This window comes from Trichoderma harzianum (genome assembly GCF_003025095.1).
Source record: "Trichoderma harzianum CBS 226.95 unplaced genomic scaffold M431scaffold_1, whole genome shotgun sequence".
Classification (NCBI taxonomy): Eukaryota; Fungi; Ascomycota; class Sordariomycetes; order Hypocreales; family Hypocreaceae; genus Trichoderma; species Trichoderma harzianum.
In genome coordinates this window covers 2,476,433-2,493,065 of record NW_020209249.1, presented here as the reverse complement: position 1 = coordinate 2,493,065, position 16,633 = coordinate 2,476,433, and the positions used below count along the sequence as shown (strand labels likewise).

The following is a 16,633-nucleotide window of genomic DNA, read 5'->3' as shown; positions in this document are numbered from 1 at the left end:
CTCGGCGCCATCTCTGTCCAATGGACACTAATGCTGCAGGCTTTGATTTCCGGGAGAGGATCCTCCAACACCTCTTCAGAGCAGCTGGAAGCCCACTTACGCAGTTTGGATCAACCTGCAGCAATACCAGGGACAGGGGTGCTGCAGCTGGCTGTTCGAATCCGGTCAAACAGACACCATGAATGCTGTCCCTAGTTCACCATCTGAAAGCTCTCCCCAATCTCCAGCAAGGTTACACCAGCCCAGGACCGCCAAGCATTGCCATCGCCTGGGACAAGGCAGCAAAATCGAGGGTATACCGGTGCATGCGCTGACGGTGGCGTCTCGGTTCAACTCGTCGTGGAATAATAACTCTAAATGCTCGTACCATACAAAGTTCATCGCGGCAGCTAGGAGGGAAACCCGACGTTTGCTCTGCACGGACTTCCAGCTTGCTGCACATGCTCCGTACTCCGACCGGGCAGATAAGCGCGCACATGGGGGTACCTATATTCTCCTTGTCGGGGTGGGCTGGACCAAGGTACGGGTTTCGATATCCATATCCGTCGTCCGTACGAAAAGCTTTTCCCAAACTTTGTGCCACGAGGTCAAACTTGTTCGGCGCGCGCGACACGAGCCTGTCATTTGAAATACGCATGGCAATTAGCAAATCTAATCCCAACTGCCGGCACTTAAGGTTTCCAGAGCACATGGCCCTGAAGAATGTGATGGCTCGCAAATACCGGTGCGGCACATGCTTGTACGCTTCAGTTCTAAAAAGACAGTGGCCTTGCTAACGTGCAATTTCCGTCCTGCATAAGCAACATCATGCTTCAAAGCAGACAGCGGAAAATTGTCCGGCTACAGGAAAGTGTGAACGAATACCTTGGTGACGTTTGGCGCAATAGTGGTGTACTAATCCGTGCCTACTGTGCCATTTGGACAAGACGTGAAGGAGTATTTAACCCTCTTAACCCAGCGCTACTCTCACAAGCTAGTTCGCCCAGATTTAAAGCTCTAATAGAAAATCGAAAGTTATTCGGACTAGACGAACAACCACAACCAATTCTCTGGCTAACAAGGGAAAACAGCATGAGAGAATTCCACAAACACGTCGTTTTAGCTGGCTTGCGTGAGGGTTTTTGGTCGGCTTGGCCCGGGAAGGCTAATAAAGCCTGTTGTGCAATCCCCTGCAAGGGTAAGTGAGGGCCTCCAGCTCCATTTCCGTGGCTTCATATTATTTACTCAAGGGAAGCATTGCTCATCTCATTACAACAATGACCAGCAGAAATTAACCTTATGCGTGTGGCAAGGCAACAAACTCTCCTCGGCCATCCTCAGGTCAAATATCTTGTCCTAGCATTGGCCCGTGCCTCGAGTTGAAGACGCTGTTACTACTGCTCGCAATTTCCCCCCGCTACGACGGAGTATAAATTACGACTCTGGCTCATACACGTACATGTACTCGTACTGTACAAATGGTCACCGAGGCTCGTCCACTTTTAATCTACACTATCCGCCGGCCACTGGGCGACAAGTGGCCGTTAGCGCCTGGTGCCGGTGCGGAATTTGAGAAACAAGAGGGACAAATCCTAGCAATATGGGGATGAAGAGCCAACAAGATCTCCGGGTCATATGTCACATATACCGGGGGCGAGAGGGGAGCCCGCACCACAACAACGGGTAGTTCAGATTGGTGCTCAATCACTGGCAATGGTGAAAAGTCGTCTGTTGGTTGCGTCGGCGGCGCAGCCAGCAATAAATGTCTTTGGATTGGCTCATCGGAACATGTTTTGTGAGAAACCAGTGCCGGCCGCTCCAAAGGTCACCTCCCAGGTTCTCCATATGGCGCTATCCTCACGCTATTCTCCGAAGAATAGAAAAGCTTCAACGGCGCCCTGCTAGCCACGGACTAGTTTCCCCTATCAGCACCAAGCACTTGGCTAGTAGCACGCTGCCGGCGTCTGGAGGGCTGAATGGGCTCTTCCTCTTGCAAAGCACGTGTTTGTGCTTGTCGTCACCGAGCCAGTTATACGGGTACGGAGGATGCTCCGTGAAAAGGGTTCTTTTCTTCCTTTTCTTCTATTTTCCTTTTTATTTTCTCTAAATTTTTAATGACCCTCCCTTACTTGAAATTGGCGCGAAGCCCGAGGTGGCGGCAGCCCATCTCAACAAGGCTGCATATGCAGCAGACACGGGATGTAGCCGTACTTTTTACACGCGGGTGGAGTGCGTTGTGTCTATGTTTCCGCCATTTCATATGGATCTCTTCATGGCGGGCAATCTGGCAAGATGTTGTCAAAGCTCGACGTTCAGTTGCCTCTTGTTAGGTTCCACTGCTCTGAGCCACGTCGCCTTTGTGCTGGGGGCATGGCCACGAGCGCGGTTACTACGTATCATCAACAGAAAGCAGAGCTTGCTCGTTCCCATAAAATGTCTGGTCCACTTGCTCGTACGAGAAAGCTCATTTTCTGTCTTCTAACCAAAAGCTGGCCCCCTCAAACCCCTTTCCACCCCACCTTGGTGCCTCAGTTTCCGGTGCCAACGGAACCATGCACCCGCGACTGGCTGGCTGGCTGTTCATCATAGACTATCTCACTGGCTGGCGTCTACGAGTAATGCACCAGGTGTTGGAAATTTCTCCTGGCAGGGATCCTCTTCCCGTCACATGCAAGGCTGCAGCTTCAGACTCCAGCTCAGGCGCCAGCCAACCAAATCGAATAATTTTACGTATCAGAGAAAAAGCTCAGTTGCAGCCTGTGCTGGATTATCTGCGCGATTTCATTCACGCGTCTCCGGCCCTTACCTGTTACCTTCTTCTACCTTTAGGACCGCTGTGCTCTTCGTCACCGGCGAGACAGAGGCAGCTGGGACACGGCACAAGTATACTGCAGCTAAACTTGTAACGGCAAATGCTGGCAGAGGTGGCTTACCCTGGAGACCCTGGAGAATGTGCAATATCAGCCACTTTTGCAAAAACACGGACACCCATTCCTTGTCCTGGAGGCTTTTGATACCGTACACGTATGAGTGTATAAGTGTTGGGACCCGGACGGTAACAGGATGCCCCAAAACAAGGGAAATACTAGCCAGCACCCTAAAGCTAGCTATCTAGCATCCCGTGTCTCGGATTCTTGAAACTGCATCGTAGATGGTAAGTGATGTTATCGGAAACGAAAGGAATACAGCCATCGTAGTGTTGGCTAGTATTTTCCTAAAACAAAGATTTGCGACACAGTCTGATTCAAAAGTTGTTCATGTGTACTCGTTGAAGAGCGCTAGGGATGGGGCCGCGTTTTATCAGATGGCCCATCTGAATTGCTCACGTAATATGCCGTCTACCTCGACTCAGTGGAAACCTTCATTTTTGAGCATATCAAAGATTCACGATTGAGCCAGCTGCCAACCAGGACCGCCAACCTCATTGCATTGAGGTTTGAAAGCTAGGACGCCAATCTCTCGATTCAATTGACATGTGCTGGGAGCTTCTGTGGCGATAACAGGAGCGCCTTGGCCGTCGGCACGCAATATCTCTGGAAGCCATTTCTTTCATCATCACGAGCCTCATGCCACAGATCCATACTCAAGGCTGGCCCTTGACTCTTGCTTGATACAATGATACCGCCAACCTCGGAAGTCGTGGCTTTGTTCGATCTCACCGCCATCATTCTCCTGCTCACGACCGTCATCGTCTTTGTCATTCCCATCTTCATCTTATTCCCACCCATTCCAGTGGAGCGCAGTGATGCGCTGCGGCAAACTCACACCAAAGTCGGTATCCCTGCATCTCAGAGCAACCTTCGGACTCAGACATCACCGGAGCACGACTACCAGCCAGGCAAGCCCGCCAAGATACAAAGCTTATACATCTATCCCGTCAAATCGTGCCGGGGTATAGAGGTTGGACACAGCAAAGTGCTGCCAAAGGGACTTGAGTTTGACCGCCTCTTTGCTTTCGCGAGACAGAAATCCAAGGCTGCGAGTGCTCCCGAGCCATCTGGAGAAGATGGAACTGGGACGAAAAAGCATCCGCAATGGGAGGTCATCACTCTTAGGCAAGTGCCATTGCTCGCAAATATCAAGATTGACCTCTGGCTTCCTGATGTGAGCAAGACAAGCCGTCAGCTTGGGAGAGTGGACGGCCGATTCATCGTCATCAGGTTCCCATGGAGAGACTCTGGTCTGAAGGGTATAATTCAGTGGATATCTGCCAAGTTGAGCCGCGGCCTCAGCGGTACTCCAGAAAAAGAGTTCATGCTATCAATTGACTTCCCCTCTCCCGATGAAATCAAAGCTGCGGGCTATCAATACGAGGATACGTCGTTTTTCGCAAAGAGCGTTTATGCGCTGAACATGAAAAACGAGGTCCCGCCAGAGTTGGGCCTGTATCTGGGGGTTGCTGTACCGGTAACCGTTTTCATGGTAGATCCAGACCAGAGGAGGGAAGTCTTTAGGAATGCGCCGCGCAAAGCCGATGCCGGATACCAGCCGGTTATTGATTTTCAAGATGCAGTAAGTTTTGGCCGATTTACTCTCCTTCTTCTTCTCCTCTATGTGGGCTTTTGCATCTAATGACCCTCTCACAGTATCCACTGCATCTCCTCAACTTGACGAGTGTCCGCGCTCTAGAGTCCAAGGTTCAGAAGGACGACAATCTTCAGTTTCTGGACGCGCGCCGCTTCCGCCCAAATATCATTGGTATGGCTCATCCCGGCTATATTCTCCCTCCCTCAACCCCCATATTGAACTTACTTAGACCTTCCCCCCACGCTTGAGCGGCACAACTCAACTAACTTGATATGACTAGTTTCTGGCCTCAAAGAGTATGACGAGGACGACTGGCGAAGTATTGAATTCTCCCAGCCTCCCCAGAGCGCCACAGCCAAGTTGTCAGGAAGCAAATTTGACGTCTCCTGTCGCACCGTTCGGTGAGTATCATTGAAAACTCTTTTTTTCCCCTTCCCCTCATCACTCTAATTTGTTTTTTTGTGTTTTTAAACTTTGTCATTCCCCTTGACTCATGCTCACCTGCGCCCCTCTCTTGCATGCTCAAGCCACAGCATGTGGAGGCTTTCCCGTCAAAAAAGAGTTTTTACCCGTACAAGAATTGCATACTTCGTACTACGTAAAATCGCGTGCTAAACGGACCCCCATACATACAGGTGCAAGTTGCCAAATGTCGATCCAGTTACGGGGATTCGACACAAGGTGGAGCCCGATAATTCGCTCAGGAAGTATCGAAACATTGATGAGGGGGCTCCCAAGAGTGGTTGTATGGGAATGCAACTCTGTCCCATATTTCCAAAGACCGACGACCCAGAAGACCTTGAATTGTCACTAGAAGTGGGTATGGAGATTAAGGTTCTGCAACGGGGCCATCACTTGGCCTTGTAGGTCAACAAGTGGTCGACATAGGTTGAGTTGTGGTGGCGAAGATGGATCATAAATGGGGGAAAAAATCACGGAGCTCGAGTAATGAACCGTGGCCGAGGTATAATGGAGCTCGGAAATAGCGTCCATTCATTGTCTTCTTTCAAGTATCAGATAATCAATTCTTTCTCGTCATAACATAATGACAGAGCTAAAAAGGTAAAATGGCCCATAACATTTCTCTTTTTTTTTACCACTTTTGTGTTAGATTATATTCTACCCGCTTATCCATCCCGTTCATACTTCTCGTCACATCGTATCACATGGTCCTAGAGTTAGAATATACGGAAGTTTTGTTCTTTGTTCTTTTTTTTTTTTTTTTTTGGTATCATTTCTTTGCTTGGATTATTTCAAGTCCGCTGGTGTAAGCGCCTGAACCATACTCGTTCCTTCACTGAATCGTGTCCGGAAGATACGGTTAGCGTTCTGGAACATGCCGTCCTTCAGACTCACGACGATAAACTGTGAGCCCTTGAATCGTGTCTTGATGAGTCGTCCAATGTTTTGTGTATGGGAGAGATCGAGAGCGGCATCGACCTCGTCGAGAATGTACATTGGCGCAGGCTTGAACTGCAATAGAGCCATGATGAGTGAGAGTGCAACCAGTGACCTATGCCTCAAATATTAGCAATTCGTGTTTCATATATAAAGGCTGAAGCCAGTGATGTTTGTGTAAAGAAATGTAGATGCATACCTTTGGCCACCGCTGAGTTCTGTCAGACTCTGCTTCCACACCTTGCCCAGGCAGACCTTGACCTCAAGCCCGTCGCTGATTGTCTTGTTCTCTGGAGGATCCAGCTTGGCGAAACTGCCTCCCGGGAGAAGCTCAGAGAAGATTTGACCAAAATCGCCATTCACCTTCTCCCAAGTCTCTTGCAGCGCCTTCTTCTTGTACTCGTCCAAGCTGACAATGGTTTCCTCAATCTTGCGCTTGTCTCGGATGACAGTCTTGATCATTTGCTTGAGTGATACTTCCTTCTTTTCCACACTGTCAATCATGTTCATCACCTTGGGATTGATCTTTTTCTTCATGCCTTGGAACCGCTCTGTCAGATTCCGTAGCGTTGACTTGCACTCCCCTATGTTCTGGCGCTGGAAATCGTAGGCCGTGCCGTTGCGGCCGAATTTGTCTTGCTCATCATGAATCCATTCGTATTCAGCCTCGAGCCGAGAAACATTTTCCGCCGCGGATTGCTGTTCCTTGTGGAATTTCTCAATTTGGTGACCAAGTTTCTGCATCTCTAGACCTTCTTCTGTAATCTGCGCATTCTTTGAGCGTGTGGCTTCCTCCAAGGCTCGGAGTTCATCGTCGAACTGGTGTAGCTTGGCTCTCTCGTCATCAAGTTCGGCTTGCGCGGTGTTGTGCGTCTCTGTCACCTTGGCCTGCTGCTTCACCAGGTCTTCGATGTCTTTCTGCTGGGCCTTGATGGCAACTTCTACTTCTTGAAGTTGCTCTCGAGCCGCTGACAGATCGCCCCCAACTTGCTCCAAATCTAGTTGAGCCCCCTGCAGCTCCTTTTGTAGAGTTTTAACAGCTGCAGAGTTCTTTTCGAGGCTTACCCTCAGTTTGTCTAGAGACTTCTGAAGTTCCACTAGCTTGGCGTCTTTGTTGTTATCAAAGTCTTTCATATCCTTCTCAATGCGCTTGATGTCCGCATTGGCCTCAGCCTGTTGTGATTTGGCGTCGGATATGCTCTTTTGCAGCTCAGCAATGGTCGCCTTCATGTTTTCGACTTCCTGGATGATCGAGGAAGACGAGTTTCCGCTGATCTGGTCTTCAGCCAACTTGATCTCGTGTTTCTTCAAGTCCAAATCTTGCTGAATACGACGGGCTTGATCTAGCTTAGATTTCTCCCTTGCAATCCTGATCTGAATGTCTTTTAATGACGCTTCAGTCTCATTGAGTTGCCGAGTCAGAGTATTTAGCTTTTGCAATGTCACCAAGACACCACTGGAGTTTGGAGAACTGCCACCGGAAAGTGTTCCAGAAGGATCATAGGAATCTCCTTCTAATGTGATGCTCCTCATTCTGACGTTGGGGTCAAACGTGACTCTTTTCGCCGTCTCGGCGTCTGCACATATAAGCGTATTGCCAAAGACATATTCCATTGCAGAGGCCACTTCTTCATCGTAGCCTACCAAGGATAGTGCGAGATCGACCTTGCCAGGTGCAATTCTCTGTGCAGTTGCGATGGTTTGTGCTGACGCCTTGAAAGCCGAAATCTTGTTGAGAGGAATAATTGTCACTCGCTTCCTTAGTCTACCCCGTTGAAGCAGCTGCGTACCCGTAACTTCTGAATCGACCACAACATTGTATAATCGCCCACCGGCGCAAATTTCCAGCGCGGTTCCAGCTTGGGTTCGCTCTCCGTCAAGGGTGAACAGTTGTGCAACCAGACCTTTGACTTTTGACCTATCAAAGTTGGGAACAGGATCGGAGTAGTTGAATTCGATATTGGCAACTTGTCGTTTCAGGGTATCGCAGTCTTGCCGCAGACTTCGGACAGTTTGCTGCAAGCTCGACTCTTGTTTATACATTGCTTCCTCCTGGCCAGGCTCGAGACCGAGTTTGCTCAGTTCCCCTTCCAGCTTCTGTCCCTGCAGCTTCAAACCATCCAACTCACGCAAGAGATCGGCATTCTGGTCCTTGGCTTTCCGAGCTCGAGGCTCTTCTTCCCTCACTCGACCTTGCAAATGTGCAATCTTGATTTTTGCCTGCTCCTGTGTGGTTGCGGCAGCAGTGGCGCGATTTTTTGCCTCTTGGAGTTGTCCTTGGTATCCATTCTCTTGTCCCTCCCTCGACGCAATTCCAGTCTGCAGCGTCTGTAGTAACTCCTCTTTAGATTCGGCTTCTTTGCTCTGCTTTGCCAAATCATCCTTGGCTTTCTCGTACTTTGCTTTGACATTATCAAATGTTGCCGTCTTTACTTTGAGAGTAGTTTCCAATTCTGCCACCGTTTTCTCGACAGCGGCCTTCTTTTCTTCCTCCTCGTTTAAGCTCGAGTGCTTCAGATCCATGACCGTTGTGAGTCTCACTAACTCATTGGCGTGTTTCTTCACCGTATCCTCGAGACCTTGTGCCTTGCCACCTTTCCGGAGCTCCTTATCTCGTTGTGACCGTATCTTTTTGACGTCTTCTTCTAGATTTGAGATCTCGTTACGAAGACGAGCAGCTGAGCTTTCGAGGCCGTTATGGCGCTGCTTCTTGGCCTCAAGATCAGCTGCAGACTGTTTCAACTTCTCCTGACATTTGGTGTAGTCGTATGCCACTACAACGCGGGAGAGTCGCTCGAGATCGTTCTGCGTTTGCTGGAAATCCAAAAAGGCTCTTTTCTCTCCTCGAAGTTTTTCCAACTTTGGTTCGATTTCTTCCCTGAGAATCTCACTGAGCTCTTGTAGTTTCATCTCCTTCTTTGCCATTGTCTTCAGCGCTTTGTCTCTCCTGTCCTCAAACATTCTCGTTCCCGCGGCCTCTTCGATCATGGCCAGAATTTCCACGGGTTTCATGTTGAGAACTTTGGTGATTCGTCCCTGCATAATGAGAAAATTTGGGTTGTTGATGTTTAGTTGAACGGATTGGAAGAGGTTCTGGACTGTCTGTTGCTGTGCGCGATGGCCGTTTATCAGATACTTGGATGTGCCGCCCAGAACGATCTGGCGAGTCACACTGATAGTGGCATACTCCTCGAATCCAATGGGTGACTTCTTCTTATCCCTGTTGTCAAAGACGATCGTGACGCTGGCCTTAGTGACGCCCGCTTGGCCTCGTTTGTATATAAGATCCTGTATGCCATGTTACTACTCGATCGGGTGCGCCGCACGTAACGTGAACCGATATACCTGGAGGTTCTGCGCTCGGACAGTGGACATATTTGTGATTCCGAGGACAAAGCATATTGAATCGAGAATGTTCGACTTTCCGCTGCCATTGAGGCCGGTGATGGAGTTGAAGCTCTCGTCCCTAGGCTGGTCAATAATGCTGAAAGCTTTCATCGTGGGGGTCGAAGCTTACCATCCTGATATCACCGTTCGCACGGCGTAGGACTTGAAGCCCTGTTGGACTAGTTAGCGAGATGATTATCCCAGGCGCGGAGAGCAGAACTTGCGTCAATGATCACTTCTATCACCCTCATTGTGGCAAGTCGCGATGCAATGCTAGATTGTACAAACTTGGGCCTCTAATGCACGAGCAACTCCACTGAGCCAGGGACGCGACCCAAGTAAACAACCCCCCTCCGTGTTTGGTTTCTGATAAGCGGTATCTGCACGTGACTGATGACGTTATCACGTGCGGCGACATCCCCGGTGTGAAGACGCGAAGGTACCTTAGAGCTAGCAGGTGCACTAGCCCCGATCTGGAGCGCATCAAAACATTGCAACCTTGGAATGGAGAATACAGGTACCTAAACGCAGCTTATTTACTTTGTACCTTCACCATCATCATCGTCCTACAAACTTCCTCGACAACAGATTCCACGCCGAGCACCAACGTCACTCACCGATGTTGTGACAATATTCAGACACGATATTTACCAGCCCGGTATTGCAGATACGACCTTGCTCCTGTTCCTTTGCGCGCGCGACATCATGACTGCAGTACGAGGCCCGCGTCTCCAGGTCGGGTCCGCGGCGTGGGTCGGGGAAGAGCGAGCATCTGCGCTGGAGATTGTGCAGTCAGAAGTAGATGAATTCTCTTACTCTGCTCACAATGAGATTGAATGGCTTAATGAGCACATGGCTGCAATCTTGAACGAGAACGAAGTGTTTGTTTCTCCCATCCCCCTTCACCATCCACCATCCACTATGATGGATGGCTGCTGACACCCTTTTCCAGTAACATCACAGAAGCTTTTAAAACTCCCAGTAAACTTAGGGGCAAAACACCCCATACAACTCGGAAGGCTAATGCAGCAGAGACACGAGTGGTGGGTTCACTTGATCGACCCTGATGAAACTTGACTCTAATATATACCAATTAGCCTCTGTCCGATGTATTCAGAGCAGCATCTCCTAGTGTTTCGAATAATCAACCTCCTGCCCCTACCACTCGTTTCCAGCCTCCTCAGCTACACCAGGTCGCGGCAAAAGCAATACCACTAGTCACCAAACCCGTCTCCCCTCAGCGACATGTTTTTTCTCCCCAGCGACCGCCCCCTCCTCGAGCTATGCAAGATTCCGGTTATTATGGAAGCCAGGAATTTATTGCCACGGACCCTAGCGAAGCTGCAGAGCCCGAAGACCTTGCGAGTCCCTACAGCGATATTGTGTTACCCCCTGGCGGATCTTCCATACGGCGAAGTCCGGTTCGAAAAATTGTTTCAGTGTCTCCCACAAAGACGTTTCCTGCGACAAAAGAGGATTCAACATCACATAATCTGCCAGATGTGCCATCCGATGCTGCACAAGATGAACCAAAGATATCAGCTAGAGATTTCGATGTGGATGAATCATCTTCTGAGCCAGCTGTAACATCTCCAGCTCCATCTTCTAGGAATCCGCCCATATCTGTCCACCAGTCTGATGAGCCTTCGGATGATGAACAGTCTGCGTCTGAGGGATCAAGCCCTATTAGGACCGTAGTTCGAAAAAGTAGCTTGAATTTTGCTTCGTTGCCAGCTAGGGAGCCTCTTACCTCGGGCAAAAGCCTTGGTGCCCGACAGTCTCGGAACAGCCATTTCGATACCGGCAACAGTAGCAGAACAAGCTACTATCAAAGACAAACTGGTGGGAAAAGTCTCGGAAATCTCGCTAAGCACGAGTCTTTATACGAGGACAAAGCCGACGGTATGGAAGTGGATGCACAAGACGCGTCCCCCGTTTATGAGGCCTCCGAGGCTGATCGACCTGGCGTGAACCATACGAAGACATATACGCAGAGATTACAAGACCAAATCAGCATGCTGAGCAAACCACAAGGCAGCTTTGGACAAACTAAGCAGACATTAAATGCGGCCGCGACACAACAAGACTCTATTCAAGCACAGTCCGTTACGAGTCCAAAGGCGCCCTCTGCCGATAAGGAGCCAGTCTCTACAACGCCACGGCATTCTCCCGACGACGATGATGATGACTGGATTGAATCCCCAAATACTGCCAAGAAGGCCAGAGAGGCTAGGGAAGCTAGGGAAGCTATGGAAACAAGACCCATTCTGACCAAGAGCTTCACAGCCGACATCATGGAAGGCATTCAGGACAGAGAAGATGACGACCCACTTCACGCTGATGAGCAGACATCTCGGGGCCTTTTCAATGCCGTAAAATCAGCATCTTCATCAACTATGCCTACGGATTCCTCTGCTCTGGCGAGGGACACTGCCCCCTTATCCAAAGCAATCTCCATATCGAACCCCAGCCTGGCGATGTCGCAAGATGACTTCGCTGATACCCCTTCTAAATCACCCACTCGGGGCTTCCGGGATAGTCCTCTGAAGCAAGTCAAGAGCAAGCTGTCGTCTATTCTGAAAAGCTCTCGCGGGCTACTTGCTACAAATGCAGACGGTAAGGCTCTTATGTCACCATCGACCACCCGTCTGGCGTTGCATGCGGGACCATCTTCAGAGTCTGTCGTTTTGAAGTCCCAGGAGATGGAATCTCAAACTGTGGAATCTGCGAGCCCAACAAAGCCAATTGCACGTCGCACTAGAGCGTCGACAGAGCGGGAAAAGGAACAGAAGCGCCGAGAGAATGAAGTTAAGCGCATGGAAGAGCAGATGGATAAGCTTGACAAGGCACGAGAGAAAGAGCGAGAAAAGGCTCGAGCATTTACCCAAGAACAAGAGAAAGTGGCCACTATGGAAAAGGAGATTGCTGCCAAGAGACAAGACGAGAGACTGGCAATCAAGCCACCTTCCAATCCCTCCAAGGCTGGCCCGTCCAGTCCCCGCAAGCTGAGAGCTGGCGAGCCGTCTCAGTTCAGACAAGCTGATCAAGATACTGACATGTCTGACTCTCAGCCTCCTATGCCCCCTCCTTCTTCTTCCAAGCCGACTCAGCCCGGCCGCGGTAAGGACAACAAACGGCCAGTGAAACCAGTGAAAGAGGCACCCTCAAAAATAAAAGCCCCCCCTACGGTTATTAGAGTCAATACCGGCTCACAACATTCACAATTTCAGCCTGCTGGCAGCCGAGTATCCACAGCATCTCATGACACCTTGAACTCTAACCATTCGACGGCCTCATCAAAAACCAGCAAGTCCTCTTATCAGGCAAAGTCTTCAGTACCTAAAGCTGCTCCCCCCTCTGCTGGTCGATCCAAAGCTGCAGAATTGGCCGCCAGGAAAAAGGAGCAAGATGAGAGGGAATCGCAACGGCGCCGTGACGCAAAGGCAGAAATGGAGAAAAAGCGAATTGCAGCACAAGAGGAGCAGCGAAAGCAAGACCAACAGCGACGCCTTGAGTTGGAGAGGCAGAAACAGCAGGAAGAAGAGAAGAAAAGGCAGGCTGCTATTGAAAAGGCCAAGCAGACGAGAGCCCCTCCCCCAGCGGTACGATCACAGCCAAATGGCCCACCAGATTCAACCTTGGCTCAGCAGAGGTCGGCATTTTCAAAAGCTGAGGGTCAACCTGCTCGACCGCCCTCCCGATTGGCTGGCATGCGCGATGAATCAAGCAGACCTGCTAGCACCATTCTATCCAACGCCGCCAAAGCGGGTGCGAAACGCACCCTGGGACCGGAGACGAATGATGATACTTATTCTAGACCCCCGCCCTCTCGAGGTGCGCCGGCATACCACACCAAGGATTCTAAGCGGCGCCGGACCAGTGAACACGGCGAGGATGAGTCGGACGTGGACAATGCTCCAAAACTCAAAGGCCCACCAGTGAGGCCGTCAACAGGTTTCAAAAAGGCATGTCTTAACTTAACTTGTGCCACCTATATGGACCTTCAAAAGACTAATAACTTGCAGGATCTGCCGACAAAGTCTGCCTTCCAGAATGGATATGCGGCTGCCTCGCACAGTGCCACTCGAGATTTGTTCAAGGCCGCCGTCACAGCCCAACACAATAGCCATATCAAAGCAGCCAACCCTCTTGATATGGCCCAGATCTCAAAGGGCCCGATTCCATTTGCACCAGGCTCGAGTGCCGCTGGGTCTTCTCATAAGACGCCGGCCCGTCCAGGGCAGTTGGCTAGTGTTAAAGGGAGCGTGAGGAAGGCCTCGCCACGGTTCCAGAATGGCGATTCGATTGAGCTTCCTGAGATTCAGACTGACGATGACGATGACGACGACGACGAAACTCAAGGAATGAATGTGGCTGCATGGGCCGACTCTCCTGACTTGCGCCGTGCTCTCATGAGGCAAGAGACGATGGACCCATCGCAGATCTTTGGTCCACCGGCACCCTTGATCATGGAAGAAGTTTTCAATAAGAGCAAAGATAAATGGCACAAGTTCCGCCAGAGGACGTCTAGTGCCAACTGGAGTGGCCTGGATCGTTTGACTGAAGATGACATCAGAAAGGATATGGCGGCTCGTGATAAGCTGCGCCGAGACGGAGGATGGTCGTATGAGATGAGCAAAGACATGTTATAAATTTGGTTAGGGTTGTACATTATACTACGGAGAAGAATGGATCTGGAAACGGGTTTTGCGGGAGTTGTGACTGTTAAGAATCAGAAGATTTGGAATATGGAGTTGGGAATCAGTCTCTACGGCATAAGGGGACAATCATATTGCATACTTTGGAAGACGGCGGAACTATTCGGACACGGCGGTTGGCGTTTTGGGAACGACATGCATTGCTTGACAAGGAAAGATTTGTTAGACAGCCTATTTATTACAAAAGTTGTTTTAGGTGAAATTAGTACACATTGGCTGCATTACCTTGATATTGCTGGCTTGAAATTATAGCAGAAGCATCATTTGTTGACGATTGAGTGACAGACAGCTAGCCTATTACGGTATAGTTGCACTCAGTCTTATCGATATCCTTTCCTAACTGAAAACGGCTGCTGGAGGGGTCGAACTTTTTTCTGCCGTTAAGTGGGCTCAGGTCTAGAAAAAAAATAAAACAATCCTAAGCAGCTTCATCGGCACTTGGAGGAAACACGCGCGACATTCCCTGTCGATTTTTTCCCGATATTTCTTCATCCGAAGGGCACTTGACTGTGTCGTCGGGCTCTTGTTATCTGAACTCAGCCCTCTTTGTTGATTGGAGTTTTATATAAGAAGCGGACATCACCATGTTTCGGAACGGAATTCGACGATGCGGCGGCTTGGCCCGCGCAGCGACTTCAAGCACCAAGCTGCTGAGCGCTCGCGCAGCCTTTCCAGCAACTCTTTCTGCGCCGGCCTCATTATCTCGTTCAATTGTGCCTTTGAAGAGCTTTGCGCAATTTAACCGACTGTACAGCGCTGATGCTGCTGTCGCGGAGAGCAAGGTTCCTGAAAATGATGCAGTTGGCGAAATCTCGTCGTTCCAAGACTTGGAGACACTCGGAGTTCATCGCAACTTGCTGGATGCAATCACCCAGGATATGCGATACGACACCATGACCCCAGTTCAAGCCAAAGCGATCAACCCGGCTCTTAAGGGAACTGACATGTAAGTCAAACAGAGGAGAAAGAGAGGATGCCTACCCAAGTAATCATCATGCTGATCATTCTTCAAAGTGTTGCTCAAGCCAAGACCGGTACTGGAAAGACGCTTGCTTTCTTGCTCCCTCTCTTACAGCGGATGATCGAGGAAGACCCGACATTGGCCACACGAAAGGCGTCACGAAGTGCCAGGTCTGATGATATTCGTGGCATTGTGCTGTCACCAACTCGTGAGCTCGCTGAGCAGATTGCTACCGAGGCGAAGCGGCTTTGCAGACGCACCGGTCTGGTTGTGCAGTCTGCCGTTGGAGGTACTCAGAAGTCTGCCATGTTGCGTCAGACACAGCGTCAAGGATGCCACCTCCTGGTGGCCACCCCAGGCCGCTTGAATGACCTTCTTGAGGACCCCAACAGCGGCATTGATGCCCCCAAGCTGGCTGCGCTTGTTTTGGACGAGGCCGACCGTATGCTTGATGTCGGTTTCGAGAAAGAACTCAACTCAATCCAGAGCTACCTGCCCAAGGACAAGGTCAGGCAGACAATGTTGGTCTCTGCCACCATCCCCGATAACGTCATTCAGCTCGCTCGTCAGATGGTTCGCCCCCACGATTTCGAGTTCGTCCAGACCATTCCCGAGCACGAAACCCTCACCCACGACAGGATCCCTCAGAATGTTGTCACCGTCTCGAGCTGGGCCAATGTTTTCCCTTCACTGTTCGAGCTGATCGACCGTGAGGTTGCGGCTGCGAAGCAGGATCCTACTCTGCCCCCCTTCAAGGCCATCGTCTACTTCAACACAACTTCCATGGTCGAGCTTGCCGGTGAACTTGGCTACCAGCGAAGGCACAGTGGCCAGCTGAGAATCCCCACTTTTGCCATTCAGTCTCAGCTTTCCCAATTCCAACGGACGAAGGCGGCCGATATGTTTAGAAACTCCAAAACTGGAATTCTCTTCTCATCAGACGTCACAGCTCGTGGCATGGATTTCCCCAATGTTACTCACGTCATCCAGGTTGATGCTCCTAGGGAGCGCGAATCTTATATCCACAGACTAGGCCGTACCGGACGACAGAACAAGAGTGGTGAAGGCTGGTTGTTTGTACCCCCCATGTCAGCAAACTCTGCCAGGAAGCTGTTGCGAGGCCTTCCGCTGAAGCCAAACAAAACACTTGAAAGTGCCGAGGTTGATATCAGTGCGGTGGAAGAGCTGCCCGCTTACCACGAGGAGACAAAGACCCTCATCCAGGCACTCCCCAGGAAAATGATGGCCAGCGCGTACACCTCACTTTTTGGTGGCCAACTCACCGACAGAGAAGACCTTGTTGAAGACTTGAATGATTGGGCTGTCAAGGGCTGGGGTTGGTCAGAGCCTCCTGCCGTCTCACATAGCTGGGCGAAGAACCAAGGCCTCCTGAGATCTGGATTGAACATTCAGGACGGCCACAGTGACCGAATGCATCGGGATGACAGGCGAGGCGACCGGGGGGGCGATCGCCGCAGTGGAGGTCGCTTCGAGCGTCGCGGATCTCCTGATCCATTCGCTGAGATGGGACAACGTGCGCGCCGTGATGCGCCGCCATCGTTCTCGAGGGGCGGCCGGGGCGGTAGGGGTGGCCGAGGTGGCCGAGGAGACCGACGTGGCGGAGGCTTTGAGTCTTCGTGGTAAAATTCTTTTTCTCAACACG

The 16,633-nt window shown here is 50.6% G+C and overlaps 6 protein-coding genes across 6 annotated transcripts; 5 read left to right on the top strand and 1 right to left on the bottom strand.

Moving 5' to 3' along the window:
• Window positions 1–718: 718 nt before the first annotated feature.
• Window positions 719–1,552, top strand: M431DRAFT_195868 (hypothetical protein). Its single transcript, XM_024913264.1, has 2 exons — window positions 719–1,177; window positions 1,268–1,552. Exons 1-2 carry the CDS (start codon window positions 808–810, stop codon window positions 1,360–1,362), a joined length of 465 nt encoding a protein of 154 aa, XP_024780436.1. The 5' UTR covers window positions 719–807; the 3' UTR covers window positions 1,363–1,552.
• A 643-nt stretch (window positions 1,553–2,195) lies between these two features.
• Window positions 2,196–3,115, top strand: M431DRAFT_502919 (hypothetical protein). Its single transcript, XM_024918232.1, has one exon. The coding sequence runs from the start codon at window positions 2,532–2,534 to the stop codon at window positions 2,883–2,885; it is 354 nt and encodes a 117-aa protein (XP_024780435.1). The 5' UTR covers window positions 2,196–2,531; the 3' UTR covers window positions 2,886–3,115.
• Window positions 3,116–3,594: 479 nt separating this feature from the next.
• On the top strand, window positions 3,595–5,373 carry M431DRAFT_477187 (hypothetical protein; the record flags this gene model as incomplete). Its single annotated transcript, XM_024915545.1, has 4 exons — window positions 3,595–4,491; window positions 4,566–4,677; window positions 4,787–4,907; window positions 5,142–5,373. The coding sequence occupies 4 exons, from the start codon at window positions 3,595–3,597 to the stop codon at window positions 5,371–5,373; spliced, it is 1,362 nt and encodes a 453-aa protein (XP_024780434.1).
• A 381-nt stretch (window positions 5,374–5,754) lies between these two features.
• Window positions 5,755–9,542, bottom strand: M431DRAFT_489534 (hypothetical protein; the record flags this gene model as incomplete). The annotated part of the gene is made up of 5 exons (XM_024916692.1): window positions 5,755–6,019; window positions 6,104–9,192; window positions 9,250–9,370; window positions 9,422–9,462; window positions 9,516–9,542. The coding sequence occupies 5 exons, from the start codon at window positions 9,540–9,542 to the stop codon at window positions 5,755–5,757; spliced, it is 3,543 nt and encodes a 1,180-aa protein (XP_024780433.1).
• A 454-nt stretch (window positions 9,543–9,996) lies between these two features.
• On the top strand, window positions 9,997–13,943 carry M431DRAFT_72645 (hypothetical protein; the record flags this gene model as incomplete). The annotated part of the gene is made up of 5 exons (XM_024922049.1): window positions 9,997–10,172; window positions 10,244–10,334; window positions 10,389–10,874; window positions 10,965–11,435; window positions 11,640–13,943. 5 exons carry the CDS (start codon window positions 9,997–9,999, stop codon window positions 13,941–13,943), a joined length of 3,528 nt encoding a protein of 1,175 aa, XP_024780432.1.
• A 650-nt stretch (window positions 13,944–14,593) lies between these two features.
• M431DRAFT_489532 (hypothetical protein) lies at window positions 14,594–16,614 on the top strand (the record flags this gene model as incomplete). The annotated part of the gene is made up of 2 exons (XM_024916691.1): window positions 14,594–14,955; window positions 15,024–16,614. 2 exons carry the CDS (start codon window positions 14,594–14,596, stop codon window positions 16,612–16,614), a joined length of 1,953 nt encoding a protein of 650 aa, XP_024780431.1.
• Window positions 16,615–16,633: the final 19 nt, after the last annotated feature.

Excerpts from the sequence above, each read along its gene's own strand:
- M431DRAFT_195868 (XM_024913264.1), top strand. The coding sequence starts at position 808 with ATGCTTCAAAGCAGACAGCGGAAAATTGTCCGGCTACAGGAAAGTGTG. Across the intron at positions 1,178-1,267 it reads TTGTGCAATCCCCTGCAAGG|AAATTAACCTTATGCGTGTG; the intron begins GTAAGTGAGGGC and ends AATGACCAGCAG.
- M431DRAFT_502919 (XM_024918232.1), top strand. The coding sequence starts at position 2,532 with ATGCACCCGCGACTGGCTGGCTGGCTGTTCATCATAGACTATCTCACT.